This window comes from Tauraco erythrolophus, chromosome 2 (genome assembly GCF_009769465.1).
Source record: "Tauraco erythrolophus isolate bTauEry1 chromosome 2, bTauEry1.pri, whole genome shotgun sequence".
Lineage (NCBI taxonomy): Eukaryota > Metazoa > Chordata > Aves > Musophagiformes > Musophagidae > Tauraco > Tauraco erythrolophus.
The window spans coordinates 15807216-15825519 of NC_141466.1; the positions used below are offsets into that span (position 1 = coordinate 15807216).

Sequence of the window (18304 nt, forward strand, 5' to 3'; positions counted from 1 at the left end):
CAAAAATCCAGTGTCAGGCACTTGCCTGGAGCCTGCGACAGGACATCTGCAGAGAAATGGGTTCGGCTCCCAGCTTCCTAAGTCCCAAGCCTGGTTCACAAGGGCTTAGGAGCTTGATTTAAGAAGCATGTGCGCAACAAATGAACTGATGGGGTAAGAAGCTATCTCCAATTTCTTGGGATTTGTCCTCATTAGCAAGTGAGGAAGGATTATGATGTGACCTTGAAAAATCATATTAGCAAATATGATGTTAAGTACAAATTAATTTTCTAATGAGGGCGAGCTGCAGTGGGTAACAGTGTACCTTTCACTGACGTCAGCACCTGCTGAGGGATGAAATTTTGGAGCTGAGCTATTGCAAGGCGCTTTTCAAGAGACATGTGAATTGCTTGGTGGTTTCTTTTTTTATGGAAAGCCAAGATTCAGAGGGATAGTCCTCTTTAGAGTTGGCTGGCCAGGAAAAACAGCTATACCTCAACTTCCAAGCTGACAAGAGACCCCACTCTAGAAAGCGTTATTGAGCAAGGCAAAAAATATACTTCACCGGAGTTTTGCAGGCATCTCCTAAAGCACAGTCCTCAAGCCAATCCCCTATTCAGATTTTACATGTGAAGTACAATGCAGTATTGTTAGGCTTTAGAAATACAGTCTCAACCAGGGAGGACAGTGAAATGGAAATATTAAAACCATAAAAAATTACTAGCCCTTGCTCTCTCAGAGAAAGGCAATCCCCTCTGCTGTGGAGAAAAGAAAGGGAAAGCAGCAATTTTCTGCAAAATAGGTATTTTGGAAGAGGGAAGGAAAGGGAGGGCACCTGGGAGCAAGCACTCTTCCATGCTAATTTATGCAGTCTGTATAATAGATCTTTTGCTAATTGCCTTTCTGTCATAGAAACCAAATTACATTGTTTCTCAGGGCACTGTGCTAGGATGACACAAGTGGGACTATTGCTTGCCATATCCCTTGTATGAAGAGGTGAATTTGAACAAGGAAACGTGGATGCTATTTCATAAGCATTTCATGCTTAGTGGCATAAGCCCCTTCCCCTTGGCCCAATGGACAGGACAGGACAGGACAAAGCGCATGATTCTCCACTAACCTGATTTCTGAGCACTGGATAATCCGTAAGAAAGTCCTTTGGCTTCTCGCCTGTGAGGAGAGGAAAGCATTTATAAACATTTGCACTCACAGCATTTCAGCTGCATGCCGTAGCTCCAGCAGAGAGTCTCTGGTTTAGCATCTAAGGACAACGCTTCACTGAGCTTCTGGAGGCTGGTGTTTACTAGAACATAGGGCGTGCGACGCGGGGTTTTGACATTTTGTTTTTCCCCCCATCTAGATGCGAGTTGTGAGTGCTGGTGTTCAAATTTCTTGTGTCTGGCGCTCATCAATTTGATGTGCCCCTGTCTGTACGCATCACTCCAGGTTGTGTTTTGGGTCTACTCTTCTGAATTCTTTGGCTAGTTTATGGATTTACTGGGAATCCAGGGCAGAGCTAGGTACTGCTAGTGATGAAGCAACATCACCAGAGCATTGCTTATACTTCCAGATCCCCATCTGCTGACAGAAGCATTTCCTGGCTCTACATGCAAGTGCAGGTTATGAACAGGCATCTAGCAGGAACCACAGTTAGCAGCGCACCTGCCAGTCCTCTGACTTGTGAAGTGAAGTCACTTAGTTTTAGCTGCTTCCCAGTGTGTGTGCCACTCCTTACAGCTGGGCTCTGCTTTCAGCCCATGAGGTGAAGTGCTCTGACTTAAGGGACTGGGAAGCAGAAACACAACAGGAGGGAAAGAGAAGAAAATGATCCAGATAGATCACTCAAATCCTCCCTTCACTGAATTTTCACTTGGCTTTGGAAACTTGTGGTTTACTTTACTTGTGGAAACTATTCCATCTTTGACTGCTTTACACGATAGTATTTGTGGGTATATGTGGGCTGAAGAGAACAGCCGGCTCCATGGGACTGTAAGTTGAGGTGTGCAGTTCTGACCTGCTTTACCTTCGTTTTTGTCCGACTAGGAGATATGGACAGTAAGAAATACAATTTATAGAAACACGACATGAGTTCTGCTTAAAAGGAAGACTGCCAAACAGGATCAATTTCCAGCTCCCTGGTAAAGAGGCTCTGGAAAAGAGGGCACGTAATTGGATGTGCTAGACAGGTAGCCACAAATGCCTTTTATGACAAAAGCCAGTATCTTACTTGCGTAGGGCTGCACATATACAAATTCCAGAGAACAGGAATAGACACAGCAGGATGAGGATGGGGACAATTATAGCTGTAAGCTTTAAGCCTGCAAGAGGAAAAAAAAAAGGATAAATGTTTAAAAGGCAAATTGACCTGAAGCTAGTCATTTTTACTACAGAGAATACAGCAAAAGGCAGACAATCTTGCAGGAACACTCCTTGCAAGAGAGCAGGAAAATGTAAAACTATATAACTGCAAGACCAGTCCTCAGCCGTACTTGTACCTACGTGGAACAGTGTTGAGATGAGAGTTAAATATACTTTCTCGAGGCTGACACTTGGCTTAATATCTATATGCATCCTTACAAAGAGTAGTTCTTTCTTGTTACACACTAGGCAACCTTTAAAAAGCCACTTACAACTACTCTGCTTTCAGTTGCTTATAAAACTGCCAAATGAGGCTGCAATTTTACATGCCGAGTATCTGGCTCATGCTGAACTGGTTGAAACATTTCAGCCAAAATAGTTCGAAGATTTCCAGGAGTGGAGCTAGGGAGTAATCTGTTTAGCCCCTGCTAAATTCTAACACAACATGGTTTAGAGCAAGGATTTGAAAATTAGCAGTGGGGTGGCTCTTGTGTCAGGAGCGCGCCTTCTGCTATTCCCACAGACACTTACCAGGCTGTGAGAATAAGGGAGTACGTGTGTCCACAGGGTATTTACAATTTAGCAGATGAAATCTCAGTAGATTTCATTTTCAGTGAACGTGGATACAATTTACCCATACTGCTGCACAGATGAACTGAGCTTGCTCTTGGCAAGAGCAATGTAGTTTCAGAAGAGCTTTTTTTCTTAACGTTGATTGCTTCTTACAACCATTTTTTTACAGAGACATTCCTACAGCTGTCATCTACCTAATGGGTAGCAGTGTTTGGTGTGGTGGGTTCAGTAATTCCTGCCCAGCTATGGGTCCACTAAGCAGTCAGTATAAGCAACAAATTTTGTTTGCTTGCTTTTTAAGATCTAAGAAATTAGCTCCATGATGTTAAAGGATGAAGATTGCACGTTCAGTGAGAAGTATAAGAATTAAGGTTTTCTGAACACCTGTGAACAGAGGCATTATGAAAAAGCATTTAACTATCCAACCATGCTCTACTGTATGTTGCTTTGAGCTGGGGACCTGCTCTGGGAGGGAGTCACGGTTGCACAGAGAGAAGGTAACATTTTTCTGAGACGACTGCCCCACATATGACAAAAATTATATAGGAGGAGAGTGAGGAAGAGCTCCTCCAAAAAAAGCTGACGAGTGTTGAGTGTAGTCCCTTGAGCCACCAGTATGGCAAATAAACCAGTATGACAAGGAAACCAAAGCCAGATGTTTCACATATCAAAGAAAATTAAGGTTTTCAATCTCTTTCTGTGCCTTAAGGCGAAAAGAACCTACGCTCCTCCCTCTTCTCTCTGTTGTTAACCTTTTAGTAAAGTCTGAAGGGAAAATAAAACTTGTGATTTGTGAGAAAGTGTGAAGTTCACTTAGGCTGAGCTGAAGACATGATGCATCCTAGAGAAAATGCAGCACTAGGTAGTGTTACCCAAGTTAGTTTCTTCCGACGGGATGGGCTCCGTAACAGTCCTGTCTTCTTTTCCAAGAGAGGTTTCTGTGCTCTGACTTGGTTTCTGCCACATTGAATGCGTAAATGAACTATTGGCTGCAAAAGAGAAGGGGGCATCAGTGGCACTGTGGTAGCACCAGGGGGCTTTGGAGGCACCATGCCTGGGAAGCGCTGCTTACCCCATACCTTGCATTATTCGACAACCCATCAGCTCAAGCTTCAATGCTATTCTTTGGTTCCAAGTTTGAGGGATAATTCGCACGTAACGGGCCACTATCGGAGGGATGAAGTTATTGCGTACTATGTCACCAGGGTTGGAGTTGCCTTGGAACACCTGCAACGAAATGTAAGCACGTTGTTGGCTCTGTTTTGAAAGTCTCTTTCTTCAAAGTGCTCCTGACATCCAACTTCAAAGATTTTCATTATCCTAAAACTAGTATATTGATAATCTGGGATGCAGCTGCAAGATTTTAGTTCTGACAGATGATCACATTTTTCTGTTAGCTTGGAGAAGAAAGATTATCATTCTATTTCAATTCTGTGTAATTTCTGTTAATGTATGCTGGCATAATGCTATCATTTTTTCTTTAATAGCACTGCAGCACCCTTACTTGGGCAACAGGGGATAAAAATGTAAAAAGGAAAAAATCAAAGTGAAATATTTCTAGACATTTTAGAAAAATGGTCAGTTTTCTGTATCAAGCTTGAAGAGTGACTATTAACTGTGCAGTTGTGTGTCATTTTCCCTGCACTTACACAGTATTTCCCAGAATAAGCTCAGCCTGTGTGCAGAACACTCCTTGCAAAATTAGTTCCTGGAGATGCTTCAGTGTGATCTAGGAAAACTTAAAAGCCTGTTGAGGTAGGAAAGTGAGCTCAGCATATCTTAGGTAAAATGCCAGGCTACATGGTGTTCTGATGGGACAGGTTTTATAGAATCATAGAATGAATCATAGAATGGTTAGAGTTGGAAGGGACCTCCAAGATCATCTAGTTCCACCCCCCCTGCCATGGGCAGGGAAACCCTCCACTACACCAGGTTGCCCAAAGCCCCGTCCAACTTGGCCTTGAACACTTCCAGGGATGGGGCATCTACAACTTCTCTGGGCAACCTGTTCTAGTGCCTCACCACCCTCAGAGTAAAAAATTTTTTTCTTATATCCAGTCTAAATCTCCCCTCTTTCAATTTAAAGCCATTACTCCTTGTCCTATCACTACACGCCCTTGCAAAAAGTCCTTGTCCAGCTTTCCTGTAGGCCCCCTTTAGGTACTGGAAGGCTGCAAGTACTGGAAGTACTGGAAGGTTTTGTCATGCACCTTAGATGAAACTAAGATCATATATAATACTTTCATGAGGTTATTTGTATGTAGCAAGTCATTGTGGAAAGCTGCAAACCTGCAGATTTCAAATAGCTAGCTTTCACAGTTCAGCACCTACTTGGTTGATTTGTGTCTTTTTGGGCCAACACTCCCTCAGTTTAACATTTAAAAAATATTAAACCTGTTAACATGTGGAGTGAAATTCCTTGGCGTACAAGCTAAGAAAATCAGAGCTAGTAGGAAATCTCTCTATAACTCTACCAAGTTTTTTAAAACTGCCATCAGGACTGAGGACCAGGTAGAGCCTTATTCTGAGGCAAGCTGAGCTCCCTCAGAAATTATGAGGGAAGGTCTGTCTTTGAATGCTGTGGGGGCAAGGAGGGGGAGTTTTGGGCTTTTTTTTTTGTTTGAAATGAAACATGAGGTTTTCAGGGGAAAATGTTATCAGAGAAACTTACGGAACACATCCTTTGTCTGCAGGAACTAGTTGCACTGCTTTTATCTGTTCAGTGTTAAAGTCACTCAGAGTCTGTGAAAGCCGTTGTGTGGACAGGTATTTTGGCATAAGAGCATTTATTTTACATTCAGTTACATCAATTCCTAACAGACATGGCTGTGCCCGCAGACTTGTGTCAGAAGAGTCCTGCCAGTGAGGGGCAGGGAGTGGGGCAGTCCCTGGTGACCGTAACACAGCCCAAGCAGAAGCTCAGTCCGCAGGCACAGCTCCACCAGCAGCCCTGTGCTTTTACCCGAGCTGGTTGTTGCGCTTGTGGAGGGGTGGGTTGACCATCCCAGTGCATCTGAAGCTTAATCTCAGCTTTGCTGGTACCAACCAATGCTTCTGCACTGGTGCAGTGTTCCTGGCACGGGCAGGCACTGAGCTGTGCTAAGGACTTGCCCAAACAGCCAGTTGTATGGCTTTAATTACACCATGGGTTTTTTTAAAAGAAGGATACACACATACACATGCCTCCCTGCGTGTGTCTCACAACTTCAGCAAGCCCTGGATAACTTCCTTGTTTCAACAAGCTCGCTATCTACTCTGTGGCCATAAATTACACTGGTGAAGACAACCCAAGTCTAGACAAGTTTGAAACTCCTAATCTTTCTTGACAGTGAAAGCCTGTCCTTCAATGTCAATACAGCATACACATTATTGCTCTGTGTTTTCCTGCTTCTCCCACTTTCCCTTACCTTTTCTTCATTGCTCAGAATCCCTTTGTAAGTTCTCCATTTCGAGTTGTTATTTTTGTAGTTCATTGTAAATGTCTTTACGTAAAAGTTGAAATTCAGCGTTGTGGATCCAGAACCAGTGGTCTTAATCCCTTTTAACAAAATGCAAAATACATTTTTGTTTGTTAGATGTCTGTTTTAAAGGAACATTTTCAAATGCAAACACAGAAGCCAAAACAATTCAAAGAACTTTGCCTTCAACGTCTTAATTTATTTTTCAAACTGTGTTGGAATTGAGTTTAGAAGTTGGGTGAAGAGTGGAAATCAGTTTAAAATTGTGAATTTAAAGCAATGGAATTTTTAACAGAGCCCAAATTAATGATTCCAAAAATGGTAATGGCTTTTTAATATTATGGTTCATATCAGCAGTCTTTACATCTTTAACAGCCACTGTAATTTACATTTTTACAACTAAACCAGGAGTTGGAAACAGAAACTTCTTTCACCTGGCCCATTATTTCAAAAGCTATGACTTTCATGTTTCTTATTGATTCCAGAACTGCATCATTAATAGATTCCAAGCAAGCGTTTATCATCCATTCAGACTCTACTGGTCCCTGTGTTAAGTATTTTGTTCTGAGTATGTTCACAGTTCAGGCATGCCTGACCGTTGAGTTCAATCCTAGATCCCTATAGGAGGACCAGTCTTGTAAATAGCCATGATTTTTTTAAATAGGAAAATAGTATTCCTCAATGCAAAACATTTCATTACATTTAATGAAAGAAACATTGCATTAGTGCTTTATTAGCTTTTCAGCTGCATTCAGTTTCCTCTCCAGCTGAAACCTGAGCTTCTAATAATCAGATCGTGACATACCTGTTATTCTCTTCTTCTCTCCCAAGTCTATCTCCAACCATTCACGATTGCTGCTGTGGTTAGAAGCCCAAGCCAGTCCTGGGACTTGAAGCCAAGCCTTGTCAGGAGACCACTGGAATAGTTGCCCAAATTCATTGGTCTCCTCCCAGTAGGAAGATGCAGTAACCTGGCTCTTGGAGAGGAATCCCTCTTCCAGACTGAGAGATTTGTTGCAGCCTAGGAGTCCCCACACAGACAGACAGAAGGAGTTATTTTGCGTTTTCACAGCTTATTTTTATATTAGGCTAGCAACATATGAAGACCACCCACAACAGCAAAGTCAGATGTTGCCTAATCTAGTGCTAGCCTGATGCTATCCGTTAGCTGTGGTGTTTGCCAGTCAATTTGTAGTGGATGATCCAGTACCAGAGTGCTGCGGTCCCTCTCCTTTGCTAGTTTAACTCCTACATACACAACACCTTCTGACTACATCTACTATTTTTACCATTTTGGTTTTTAAAATCCGCAGTTTTGTCTCATTCCTGTGAAGACTTCTTATGTTTTTAAATTTTCCTTCTGAAACACAATGTTTATGTTTTGAGATTGGCATTAACTAATTTTGCTGTACAAAACATTTCTCAGATGAAGGCACTATACTGAAAGGAACACTTTACTGTAAATATGGTTCTCACCTGCAATTAGGGCTAGGAAAGTTACTCTTTAGAGAAGCTCCTTGATACTGCTGCCAAGAGGTGATATCATGGAGATAATAGCTGCAGGTAAGTATTACAAACTTCACCAAAGAACCCACAAAATTTCTGCACATCAAGGTTCTTCAGAGAAAACAGGCTAGTGGAATAAGGTTCCAATGAAGTTAAAAATAATTCCTTGGCACTTTCAAGGGCCTGTATATGCTCTACAGTTTTCAGTGGAATAGTAAATGATTTTATCTCAGATGACTGAAATATAATTCAAACGAACGAGCACGAACTTTTCCCCCCTCTTTGCTATGTTTTATGCAAATGAACAGCTTGACAGATTAAAGACGCTTTTGCATCTTGGAAAGTCATAACCAAAAACTCGTTCTGATCAGTGCAATGTAAATATATTTTCATTCCTCTCTCTGTTTTCGTTCTCTTCTTGTATAATGAAGATGGAGTTTATAAATGTCTGAAGAAAAATTGCTTTCATTTTCTGCCGCCTAAAGTATATAAAAATGGGATTATCTGATTGCCATTTTTCACGTGTTGGCACCAGAAATGTAGCAGCAGAATACTATTTCTGTTTCTCATCTATGTGTGCATGACCTATTCCTGTTCTGTGTTGTTTTCTAGCTCACTTCACATCCTTCAATTTTTTTACTCAACTTGCCAATTTAAAAAAATTACTGCCCTGAAATATCCTTCTTAGACACAGCCTGACATTCTCCTGATTACTTTTCAAAACTTTTGCAGAAAATACTTAAATGAAAAGGTAAAATTTGAATAGCTAAAAATAAGGCCATTATTCTTACCGTTTGAAGTAAATATAAACCGCTTATCTGACAGCGAACCACTGTAAGAAAAGAAAAAGGTGATTCAGCCTTTCCGGAGGCGGCCACGGGAGTGCCAAGGTAGGGTTTCAGGATCCCTGTTTATCCATCAGAACATCTCTGGCCAGGTAGCCGCTTGCTTTCCTGGCTGGTTGCCGACCCCAGTAAGAGCATTCCTGTGCCTCTCCCACCCCGACTGAATTCAGATGCATGTTCTGAGCATTCGTGTTGCTTTAAAGCGACTCCCCATCCCGTCAGCCTGTCACTCTCGCTGCACCTTTCTGCTTTTCTACTCTGCGCAGGTCCTGTGCCGCTGTGGGAGAGCTTTCCCCTTCTGCTCCTCTGACCAGCAACATCGGAGCGCTGGAAAAAGCCGGGAATGGGAAAGCGAACAGGGTCCGGCGGGGTGGGGCTCCAGCACGGGGCCAGGCCTCTCCTCACCTGCAGTAGCTTAAATTAGACCAAATTCACTGAAATCGGTGACTTTATATTAGTCTAAGTCCACAAGGAGCTGTTGGAGTGAGTCCAGAGGAAGGCCACGAAGATGATCCGAGGGCTGGACCACCTCTGCTATGAAGACAGGCTGAGAGAGTTGGGGCTGTTCAGCCTGGAGAAGAGGAAGCTCCGGAGTGATCTTATAGCAGCCTTCCAGTACCTAAAGGGGGCCTACAGGAAAGCTGGAGAGGGACTTTTTACAAGGGCGTGTAGTGATAGGACAAGGGGCAATGGATTTAAACTGAAGGAGGGGAAATTTAGATTGGATATAAGGAAGAAATTCTTCACTGTGAGGGAGGTGAGGCAGTGGAACAGGTTGCCCAGAGAAGTTGTGGATGCCCCATCCCTGGAAGTGTTCAAGGCCAGGTTGGATGAGGCTTTGGGCAACCTGGTGTAGTGGAGGGTTTCCCTGCCCATGGCAGGGGGGTTGGAACTAGATGATCTTTAAGGTCCCTTCCAACCCTAACCATTCTATGATTCACATCTAGTTTGATGAAAATCCAGACTTAAGCACCATGAAAGAGCTACGCTTGATGGTGCCTAAACCACGTCAGCTCTGACCGTTCCTGCAATACACGTACAGGTGTATTGCAGCCAGACTGAACAAAAAGTGCCCCTTGTTTTAATCTGGTGGGAACCAGTTCTGTCATAACCATGACCAGCAGCTCCCATCAGGAATGGTTCTTTTTGTTCCGTTAGCAGGAGCACAACTATGGCTCTCCTTTTCTTCCTCCTGCTGACATGGACTGCTTCGCTTCAGCAGAAAAGCCATTTCTTGAGCCTCTCCACACAACCCTGTAGGATGCTGGACAAGGTAAATCACCACTGTAAGGGAAAGCTGCGCTTTCTTTGGCCTCTCATGGAGTCACTTTCTGATTTCCAACGAGACGCCCCTGAGTTTTTTTTCCAAATGTGATGACTGTGACTGGATGCCTAATAAAAATAAAAGCCCGGGGTTTAACATGAAATTAGTTTGGATTTCTTGAAAATCTGACCCCTTCAACGTCGCTCTGATTAGCTGCATGCATCACTTGTCCCTTTTGAAAAGCCTTGGCCAGCGTGACTGAGCAGTAAAACAACTTCTGCACTTAAGCATCAAGACAGCTCCCTTTCAGGCTGCCTTTTGTTGTTGGCCAGGAAAATATTCCTCTGAGGTACTGTCTGTGGGCTAGCGGCGGCGTGCATGGCTGGATGTTTTGAGAGTGCTGGAAATGGGGAATAGGAAAGTGGTCTCATGTCAAGGTCAATAAAAACACTGCCTTTTTTTGTCACTGAGGGAAAACTAATGACTACAGGCAAACGAAGCCCTTCAGAGATGACGGAGAGCACTGGGAGGGAGCTGATTTATTTGGGCAGGTAGGCAGTAGAGTAGCTAGAAGGAGAAACTCAAGCCCTCCCTCCCACATCTTCCCCCCCAGGCAGTCCTCAGGGGTGATCAGATATGCTCTGCTGGCTTCAAACCAGTTTGCCATTACAGCCAAAACAATTTTTGCTTTCTTAGTGAATGCAAAGCAGTCCATTTCAAGAGAAAAGAAGAAAATAAACACCTATGGTGATCAGTAAAACTTACCCAAAACAGAAGTTATAGCGCTCCTTGAATACTTATTTATGAGATCAAGCTTTGTAATAAAAAAGTCACCCAGATCTCTTTCAAAGGGCTGCAATTTTAGCAAAGAAAGGGAGGAGGTTAACATTTCTGGGCCTATAAAGCTGTGAAATCAAGCTGAAATATTTCTGCTATAATTCTGCAAGTCACCGAAGAGGACAAACTAATTCAGTAAGTGGTAATTCATCAGTTCCCTACAGTGACAGGTGGCATTTGTCACACAAATTTCACTTTGTCCTTTAGGGGATGGTATTGCCCTGTGCTCCTCATTTTCCTGACAACCTTCAGGATCCTGGCTAGCCAACAATACTGGTGCTGGGACTGCATAAGAGACCTGTGCCAGTAGTTCTGCAGAAAGAAGATGCTGCCTCCCATAATAAATTTCTGATAGCATCAAATCCTTTTTTTTTTTTTTTTTTTTTAAAAGAGTCAGTCTCAAGCAAGCTTTTTATAAGCAGTGCAGGTTAACCCTGAATCTTATCTTTCACAATTCACGAGCATGCGGTCTCTAGCATTTTCAAAGATGAATGATTTGACGTGCGGGGACATACGGTCACAGGTCAGCTCACATGACAAAGTTAAGCCCCCATATATTTGTACTGGGATATCAGGACTGCCCAATAAATCCAGCCACTTGATCTTCATTATAGTATTTGCGGGTGCAGGTCCAGGCATGTGGATCATGAGAACCAAAAACCTCAGGGATGCTGGAGCGTAACAAGCGCACTGAGAAATGGAGTCAGGGAGGCCAAGGTCAGCTCTTGAGGGCTGCTGAGTGAGCGAACCGTAACTCCACTGTCACATTACGAGGCAGATATTTAACAGCTCGATGCACTCCAGCAGCAGCTTTTGATGAGGTCAATTTCAACTCAAGTCACTAAATAATTTGAATCTTTAATACTGAAATCCACTATAAATGAGATTTTAAAAACTTGAGCAGGCTTCTATTTAAAGGCATCTAAAAAGCTCTTAAAGTACTGCTATCTAAGCACCAATTTTTTCTCGCCGGCACTAGCTGCTCCGCGGGAACTTCTTGCAACGTGTGGGTATCCTGAGAACAGGGACGTCATGCAGCTTTGGAAATAGCTCTTATAAAAGACTTTTTAAAGCATGAAATGCATTGGTTCATTTTGCTAGTAAACAGGCCTGCTGTTTCTAGGAACACTTTTTCATGTTTTGAAATAAAATTATTTCCCTGTTTCACACAGTTTCCCTCCCCTGGGATAATGGGCTCACACCAACAGTTCATCTGCTCCAGGGATTGTCCCAGCTGCCAGCAGCAGCAGAAGCATCCCAAGAAGTGTCGTGCTCACACTCCCATTTTTCTCAAAATCTGTGCCATCTAGTTTGCAGGCATCTGACATAGTATGGGCCTGTTTATCTATGGCTCCATGTATAATCTGTAGAAAGCGACGGTTGTCTCCTCAGGGCAATTCAATCCCTTCGAGATGTGCATCATGCTTGAGGAGTGCCTCTGTCTGCTCCGGTATGCAGGAGAGCTAAGGGAGTGCACTCCTCACTGGGAGTAAATGGGCTAAATCCGAGCCCCGGGCGGGGGCTGGCTTCAGCCTGGAAGCGCACGAATCAGCTCTCCTTCAAGTAAATGGGAATTTTCTCACTCGATGTAATAGACACAAGTTTACAACTCTGTGGGTACTTCTAGTACTCATGTAAAATGTGTAGGATATTTTGTGAATAGCAACATTAAAAGGATGCTTGGCAGTTAAGGTGATGGGTTAGTTATGGAAACAGTATTTTCCCCCAGCACGTGTACATTTGCTGTCTTCTGCGCTTCATTCGTTGCCCGCTAGCTCTTGTACTGTGAAAAAATACAAATGGGAATCCGAGCTGCCGTTCATTATAACATTTTATGCGCTACTGTCTGGCTTAGTTACTCCTTCTGGGATTCTCAAGGATCATGAACATATGAATGAGTGTAAACGGTTCTGTAATATCTTTAGTTTAGGCACAAAATATTTAATTTAGGGTTTCACTAAGCTGGTATGTGTGATGGAAAGAATTTTTGTATTATTTGTTTTATGGAAGGGCTTGGTGCCTGAGCTGAACTCTCAGTTGTGCTTTGCTCGAGACAAGTTTATAGTTTATATTTATTTTCTTAGGCAATTAACTTTCAAGCAACATGTGTAAGAAAAATAGAAAATATTTAGGCTTTACAGGGCTTCTGCTGTGGTCTACATGCTACACAGCTTTGTATACTCCAGTGCCATTATATATAAAGCATTTCAATCTGTGCTGAAGTTTAAGCACAGCAAAAGACCAAATGTTTGCTTTTTCTTTTTTTCCGTGAATGAAACCATGACTGTAAAATGGTCAGGATGATGTGGGGAAATCATGGGGAAAACAGGAAAAAAGTATAACAAATACATGTTCCCTCAGCTCTCGTAGGCTATGAGACTGAGGATATTTCCCTTCCTACAAAGAAAAAAGCCTCATGTAAAATCCAGATAACATTTGAAAATTAAAAAATATAAACCAACAGGAATGACAGAGGCAGTTGCTGGAAGGGCTTACTGTGCTGGATAGAGATTAGAGAATTTATTTCTACTTCAGCAACAGTACAATTAAAAGTCAGAAGATAAGTGGTAAATACAACACCCTTGCTATAAATATTTTAAAAGAGAAAAACTCTGAACATGTCAAAAGCACAATGTTTAAGAACTTGTTCATTAAATCCCCTATGGCCCAACGGCACCGCTTATTTATTCATTCTTCCTAGCTTTTTTTAAACTTTAACACGAATTTAGCATGATTTATTAGCACATCGATTAAAGGTGTTTGTTGCAGAACACCATACTTTCATGTATCTGCTAACAAAGTAATTTGCAAATATGTTTTGGAAGAAGAGAAGAAAGAAAAAGAAGACAATACCACTCTACACAGTATAGAGCTGCTGCAAACTTGGAACATTTTCCTGTATCCGATGCCAACACCATTTTAATAAAGCCGTAGAAACAAAGCCCAAAAACCCCTAGACCCACAGCTAACATCTTCCCCTCCCCAGAAGAACATCCCCACCTGCTTCTGCTGATCTGGGCAGCGTGCTGTGCCCTGGGGATGGCTCCCGGAGCCAGCGGTACTCACTCGTGCGAGGGGACGCCGTTGGCGACGACGCCTTCGTAGCGGCTGATGCCCTTCTGCTGGGTGACGCTGATCTGGCCGCCCAGCTCGTCCGCGATAACGCCCGCATGTATCGCCGACTTGCACAGCAGCGAGGTCTGGAAGGCAGAACCCGTCAGAAGCCAAAGCTCGGAGGAACAAGCTGACAAACTGCTAATGCTTTCCACTTCCGAGCCACTACTGTGCAAGTGTTACAGCTCATAAAACCTGGCTAAGGCTCAGGAGGAGTAAGAAGCGAGCAGAGCAGGGGGGAGAAGGAACAGCAATCCTTGAAAAATAGACATCTGTTTCCGAAAGTTACCGTGTTTTTTTCTTTTAAAAAGGCCAATAATCCGCTTCTGAGAAGATGCTGTAAGATTTTAACCTAATGGGTGTTGTGGCGCTCCTCGGCAAAACAAAGTCAAAGGCAAGGCAGCTCTTCTTTGCGAAGAGAAAACAATACCTACTTGATGGACTTGCCTGAAGGCAGACCTATCTGTTACGGCTCCTTAGGATTTGAGTCATGGTATGCATTAGGAAGTTTGGCTATGTGTGGGCTAGCTGCTGCTGGGTTTTAAGTATAGCTCATTTGCCAGTATCTCAGGTGGGATAACACTGAAAAATACAGGCAGGACAGCTCGAGTGCCAACTAGGTGGCAATAACGTACCGCTGGGCTAGGACAGAGCAGAGAAGGGCCAGCGGAAAGGTGCAAAGCAGACATTCCCAGCGGCTGCTGGAAGAGATTGTTCTCCTTCACATGGACCCAGCTTGGGCTATGCTACTCAACAAGCTGGGGTGCCAAGCTGTCCCCTCCAGGGAGGGCTGGGGACACAAAGGCAACAGGCCTCCAGGGGAGCCCCACAGGTTCTTCCCATCAGAAAAGCTGAGTCCCCCTTAACAGTGGAGGGAGAATTTCTTTCAAAAATTCCTCAGCCGAGATAAGATCTGCATGAGGTCATGCCATTTGCTGCTTTTCTTGCCTAATCACCCGAACGACGAAGGGCAGGAATAACTCCAGCTAATGAGAATGTAACCTGGCATTTCTTTGTTTCTGCAGCTCTGCCACTTTCCAGGCCGGAGCAGCGTGCTGGAATAACTGGATGGACAGGTTGAACACTGACTTTTTGGAAACTCATCAACTGCTGTATTTGTGATAAGGTGGGATTTTACTCCAGTGGCATGATTAACTTACTCCACCATGAGAGACGTAAAGATTTCACAGGCATGACGGGAGGAGAGTCCAGGGTGAGGGGCACAGAGAGGGCAGAGCACTGTGTGATACGAACTGTGGATAAATGCAACCACTCAGGCAAATGCTTGGCTTTAAAGAGCGAGCAGTTAAAACAACTCAAGACATTGGTAGTTATCAGTGGGATGTAATTAGGCAGTGTATAATATTTATTTCATATCAGAGCAGATTGCTGGGACACTGCAGGCATAACCTTAAGGAAAACCCGCATGTTACTGAAATGTATTTTATTTCCTACGAGAAATAACTTCAGAAAAATGCACATAGACTCCAAACAAGTAAAAGCTGAAATGGTAGAAATATTTAGCACATGGATGAGCACTGCCTCAAGAGGGACAAACCCTAGGCAGGGTTTTTCCAGAAAGCCAGAAACCACAAGTCAGTAGGTGTATTTGACAATCAGTGGACTTTGTTCTCACACAATTGATCGGTCTGTTTGAAAAGTGTCTCTGTGTGCTTATATACTGATAACATACTCATATACTGATAATAAAAGGTGTATCTAACACAGCTGGGAAGAGTTACTGACAAAAGTCAAGCAGCAAAAGCTGAAACCAAGTTGTGCTATGCTTCTCTCTTCTGTCTTTATAAATTTCCCTTCCTTATCCTGTGTACTTACATCTCTGTATCCTTCTCCAATATTCCCAGAAATGTCACCTGCTACGTCTCTGCAGCCAGCAGGACAGTATCTGCTGTAGTGAGAGAAGAGAGGCTTGTTTAAAATAGGAGCCGTAGTGACAATACACAGAAACAAACTCGTACAAAGAAACGCTCTCAAACCCATACGTATTTCAGCAGCACGTTCTGGCTGATGGCCTGTCAGTGGGTGTAGGAGGTAAATAAATGGGCCCTTGAGTTCATGAGTGGACTGCACACAGCAGCACACAAAGAACCAGAAAAGCAGTTTTGCAAGGGCATTTCTGTTTAATTCTCTTGTTCTAGAAATGCTACCACACCAGTTTTCAGCACAGCCCAGATAAGAAGCCTACATGCACAGCCAGGCAGCAGCCAGAAGAGCACAATTTATTACCACTTCAAATCCTATCACAAGGTTCAAGGAACCAAGAAATTATAGCTTGTCCTCAGATAATCTTGTATCAGCTAGGGCGTGATCTGCTCTCAGGAGAAGCACTGGAATTTGAGGCTACTTTGAATTTCAAAGTGGAAACTCTTTTTACATATACCATGTATATGTATGCCCAAATGAGAATTGCTCTGTAACTCTATTCCCTCGTCTTTCTGGACTGCAGGCTTCCATTCTGCACTGCTGCTTTTCACAACCGGGCCATGGACTATTACAGCATCAGAGCTCAAAAAATTCACTTTTCCAGAAAACCAAGACCGTACCTGCCTGATGTGACATTTTCTAAGAATTGGAACAGATGACAGCTACAGCAAAGCAAGCCACAGTGCAGAGAGCTGCAAACTCTCTTACCTGTATTCAGCCTTTGTGTAGTGGTTCGCTCGTTCCAAACACGTTATTAGATCTGTGAAAAGTTTACAAATGTCAATCCCCATTGCAGGATGTAGAAATACAGACAAATATTTGGCTACAGGTGAAATTACATTTAAAGATCTCTCTGTATAATACCTAAACAATTTTATTAGACAGAAAGCAACACCTATGATTTCCCTTCATTCTTTTCATCTCCCTCTTCTGTTCTTCTTACGTTTTATACCTTCAACAAAGTTGCATAGACTCCCAGAATATTAAATATAGGAATCAAATCAATTTCTCCTGTCACTGTGTGGTAGATGCTGGAGCCCAGAATACAGAGGAGCTTCAAGGAGAAGGTACTAGTTTTCTCTTTGACTGGGCCTGTGTTGCAAAGAGCCTAGGTAGGATTTCAGCAGCTATTATATCTGGTTAATATTACAGCTTCTCCTTGCATACATTCTATTAAAAATATCATGGTGCATGCTAATCTGAAAATATTTAGGACCAAACATTTGAGCTAAAGTCTATGTGTGTAGAGAAGATAATGAAATGGCGGGGACACACACACACACACAGACCATTCCACTAATCCTTTAGAAACAGTGCTTTGGATTTCATTTACCTGGATGATCACTACTGGCATAGGACAGCAGAAAGCCTCGTCCTGACACGTGGGATCCACTCTCAAAGTGAATAGTCGCTTCATTGCTATCCAGAATGATTTCTTTGGGGACGGGCATCACGTTACCACAGTATGGCCCTACAGACAGAACAAAGATTTCAAAAGTTTAGATGACATAATTAGACTGGAATATTCCCATGATTAGGGAAGTTTCATAACATGCTCATTCTCCTTCAGTACCAATCCAAACGTTGACAAAAGGGTTTTGGCTTCAGTCCTTTATGGATACGAGCTCCAAAGTTACCCTGGCAAGGAGTGGCCAGGATCCAATTGTCTCTCCATGGTAGCAATTCCAGCATCCATGTCTCTCATCACATAAACCTTAAGAGAATGATTAACGCCCTTCAGCCTTTGAAGTACAGCATGCTTACAACCAGCAGAAACTCATCAGAGGCAAGAACAGAACATTCAAAGGCAATCCAAGGGATCGACACAGGGTCCCCTAGATAAACTCTCCAGACGAGTGCAGCTCATGCTGCTGTAGCACAGCAGCCTTTCAGGAAAGATTAAGATCACAAACAGGGTACATGGTATCCAAGGACCTGTGTGCCGCAAGCCAAATTTTACTACAAGGTGGGTACCACTTTACTCAGAAAATTTCTTGTTTTCCTTTTAAAAACACTATCGGACCATTGAAGTATTGAGTTCAAGTCTCTAGAGTTTTAAGCAAGAAGGAGAGGGAGAGAAAGGGGAAGATGAAGGGAGTGGGACAGGGAGACAAGAGCCTTGTGCTTACATTCAATTAGATAAGGGGTTTATAGCTACCTACTGCAGTATCTTGGAACAGTCTTTGGGACACTCCTTCCTTGTGACAGCAGGCATGCCCAAGACTCTTAATAATTACATTTGCTTCTTCAGAAGTCAGTTCCCGAGGGGAGCTTTCTTTTGAAATTGCCACAGTCTTTGCCCTTGCCTTCTGACACCACACCTGGATGCAGACATTTGTCCCTGGCTGCCCTCAGGCACAGATGACACAGAAAATCCAAAACAGGCTGGGTACACTTTCTGAATTTATGAGGATGCTTACAACATA

At 43.1% G+C, this 18304-nt stretch overlaps 1 protein-coding gene across 1 annotated transcript in view; it reads right to left on the reverse strand.

The window, feature by feature from the left end:
- Nucleotides 1-18304, reverse strand: part of DCBLD1 (discoidin, CUB and LCCL domain containing 1) — a 47322-nt gene that overhangs the window by 3349 nt on the left and 25669 nt on the right. The window contains exons 3-13 of the mRNA XM_086632119.1: nt 17212-17349; nt 16587-16638; nt 15771-15843; nt 13887-14020; nt 8666-8706; nt 7174-7389; nt 6318-6448; nt 3990-4137; nt 3783-3899; nt 2207-2297; nt 1100-1149 (exon numbers count right to left, since the gene is read on the reverse strand). Coding sequence (XP_086488245.1) covers nt 1100-1149; nt 2207-2297; nt 3783-3899; nt 3990-4137; nt 6318-6448; nt 7174-7389; nt 8666-8706; nt 13887-14020; nt 15771-15843; nt 16587-16638; nt 17212-17349 — 1191 coding nt within the window. The remainder of the gene's footprint in view (nt 1-1099; nt 1150-2206; nt 2298-3782; nt 3900-3989; nt 4138-6317; nt 6449-7173; nt 7390-8665; nt 8707-13886; nt 14021-15770; nt 15844-16586; nt 16639-17211; nt 17350-18304) is intronic.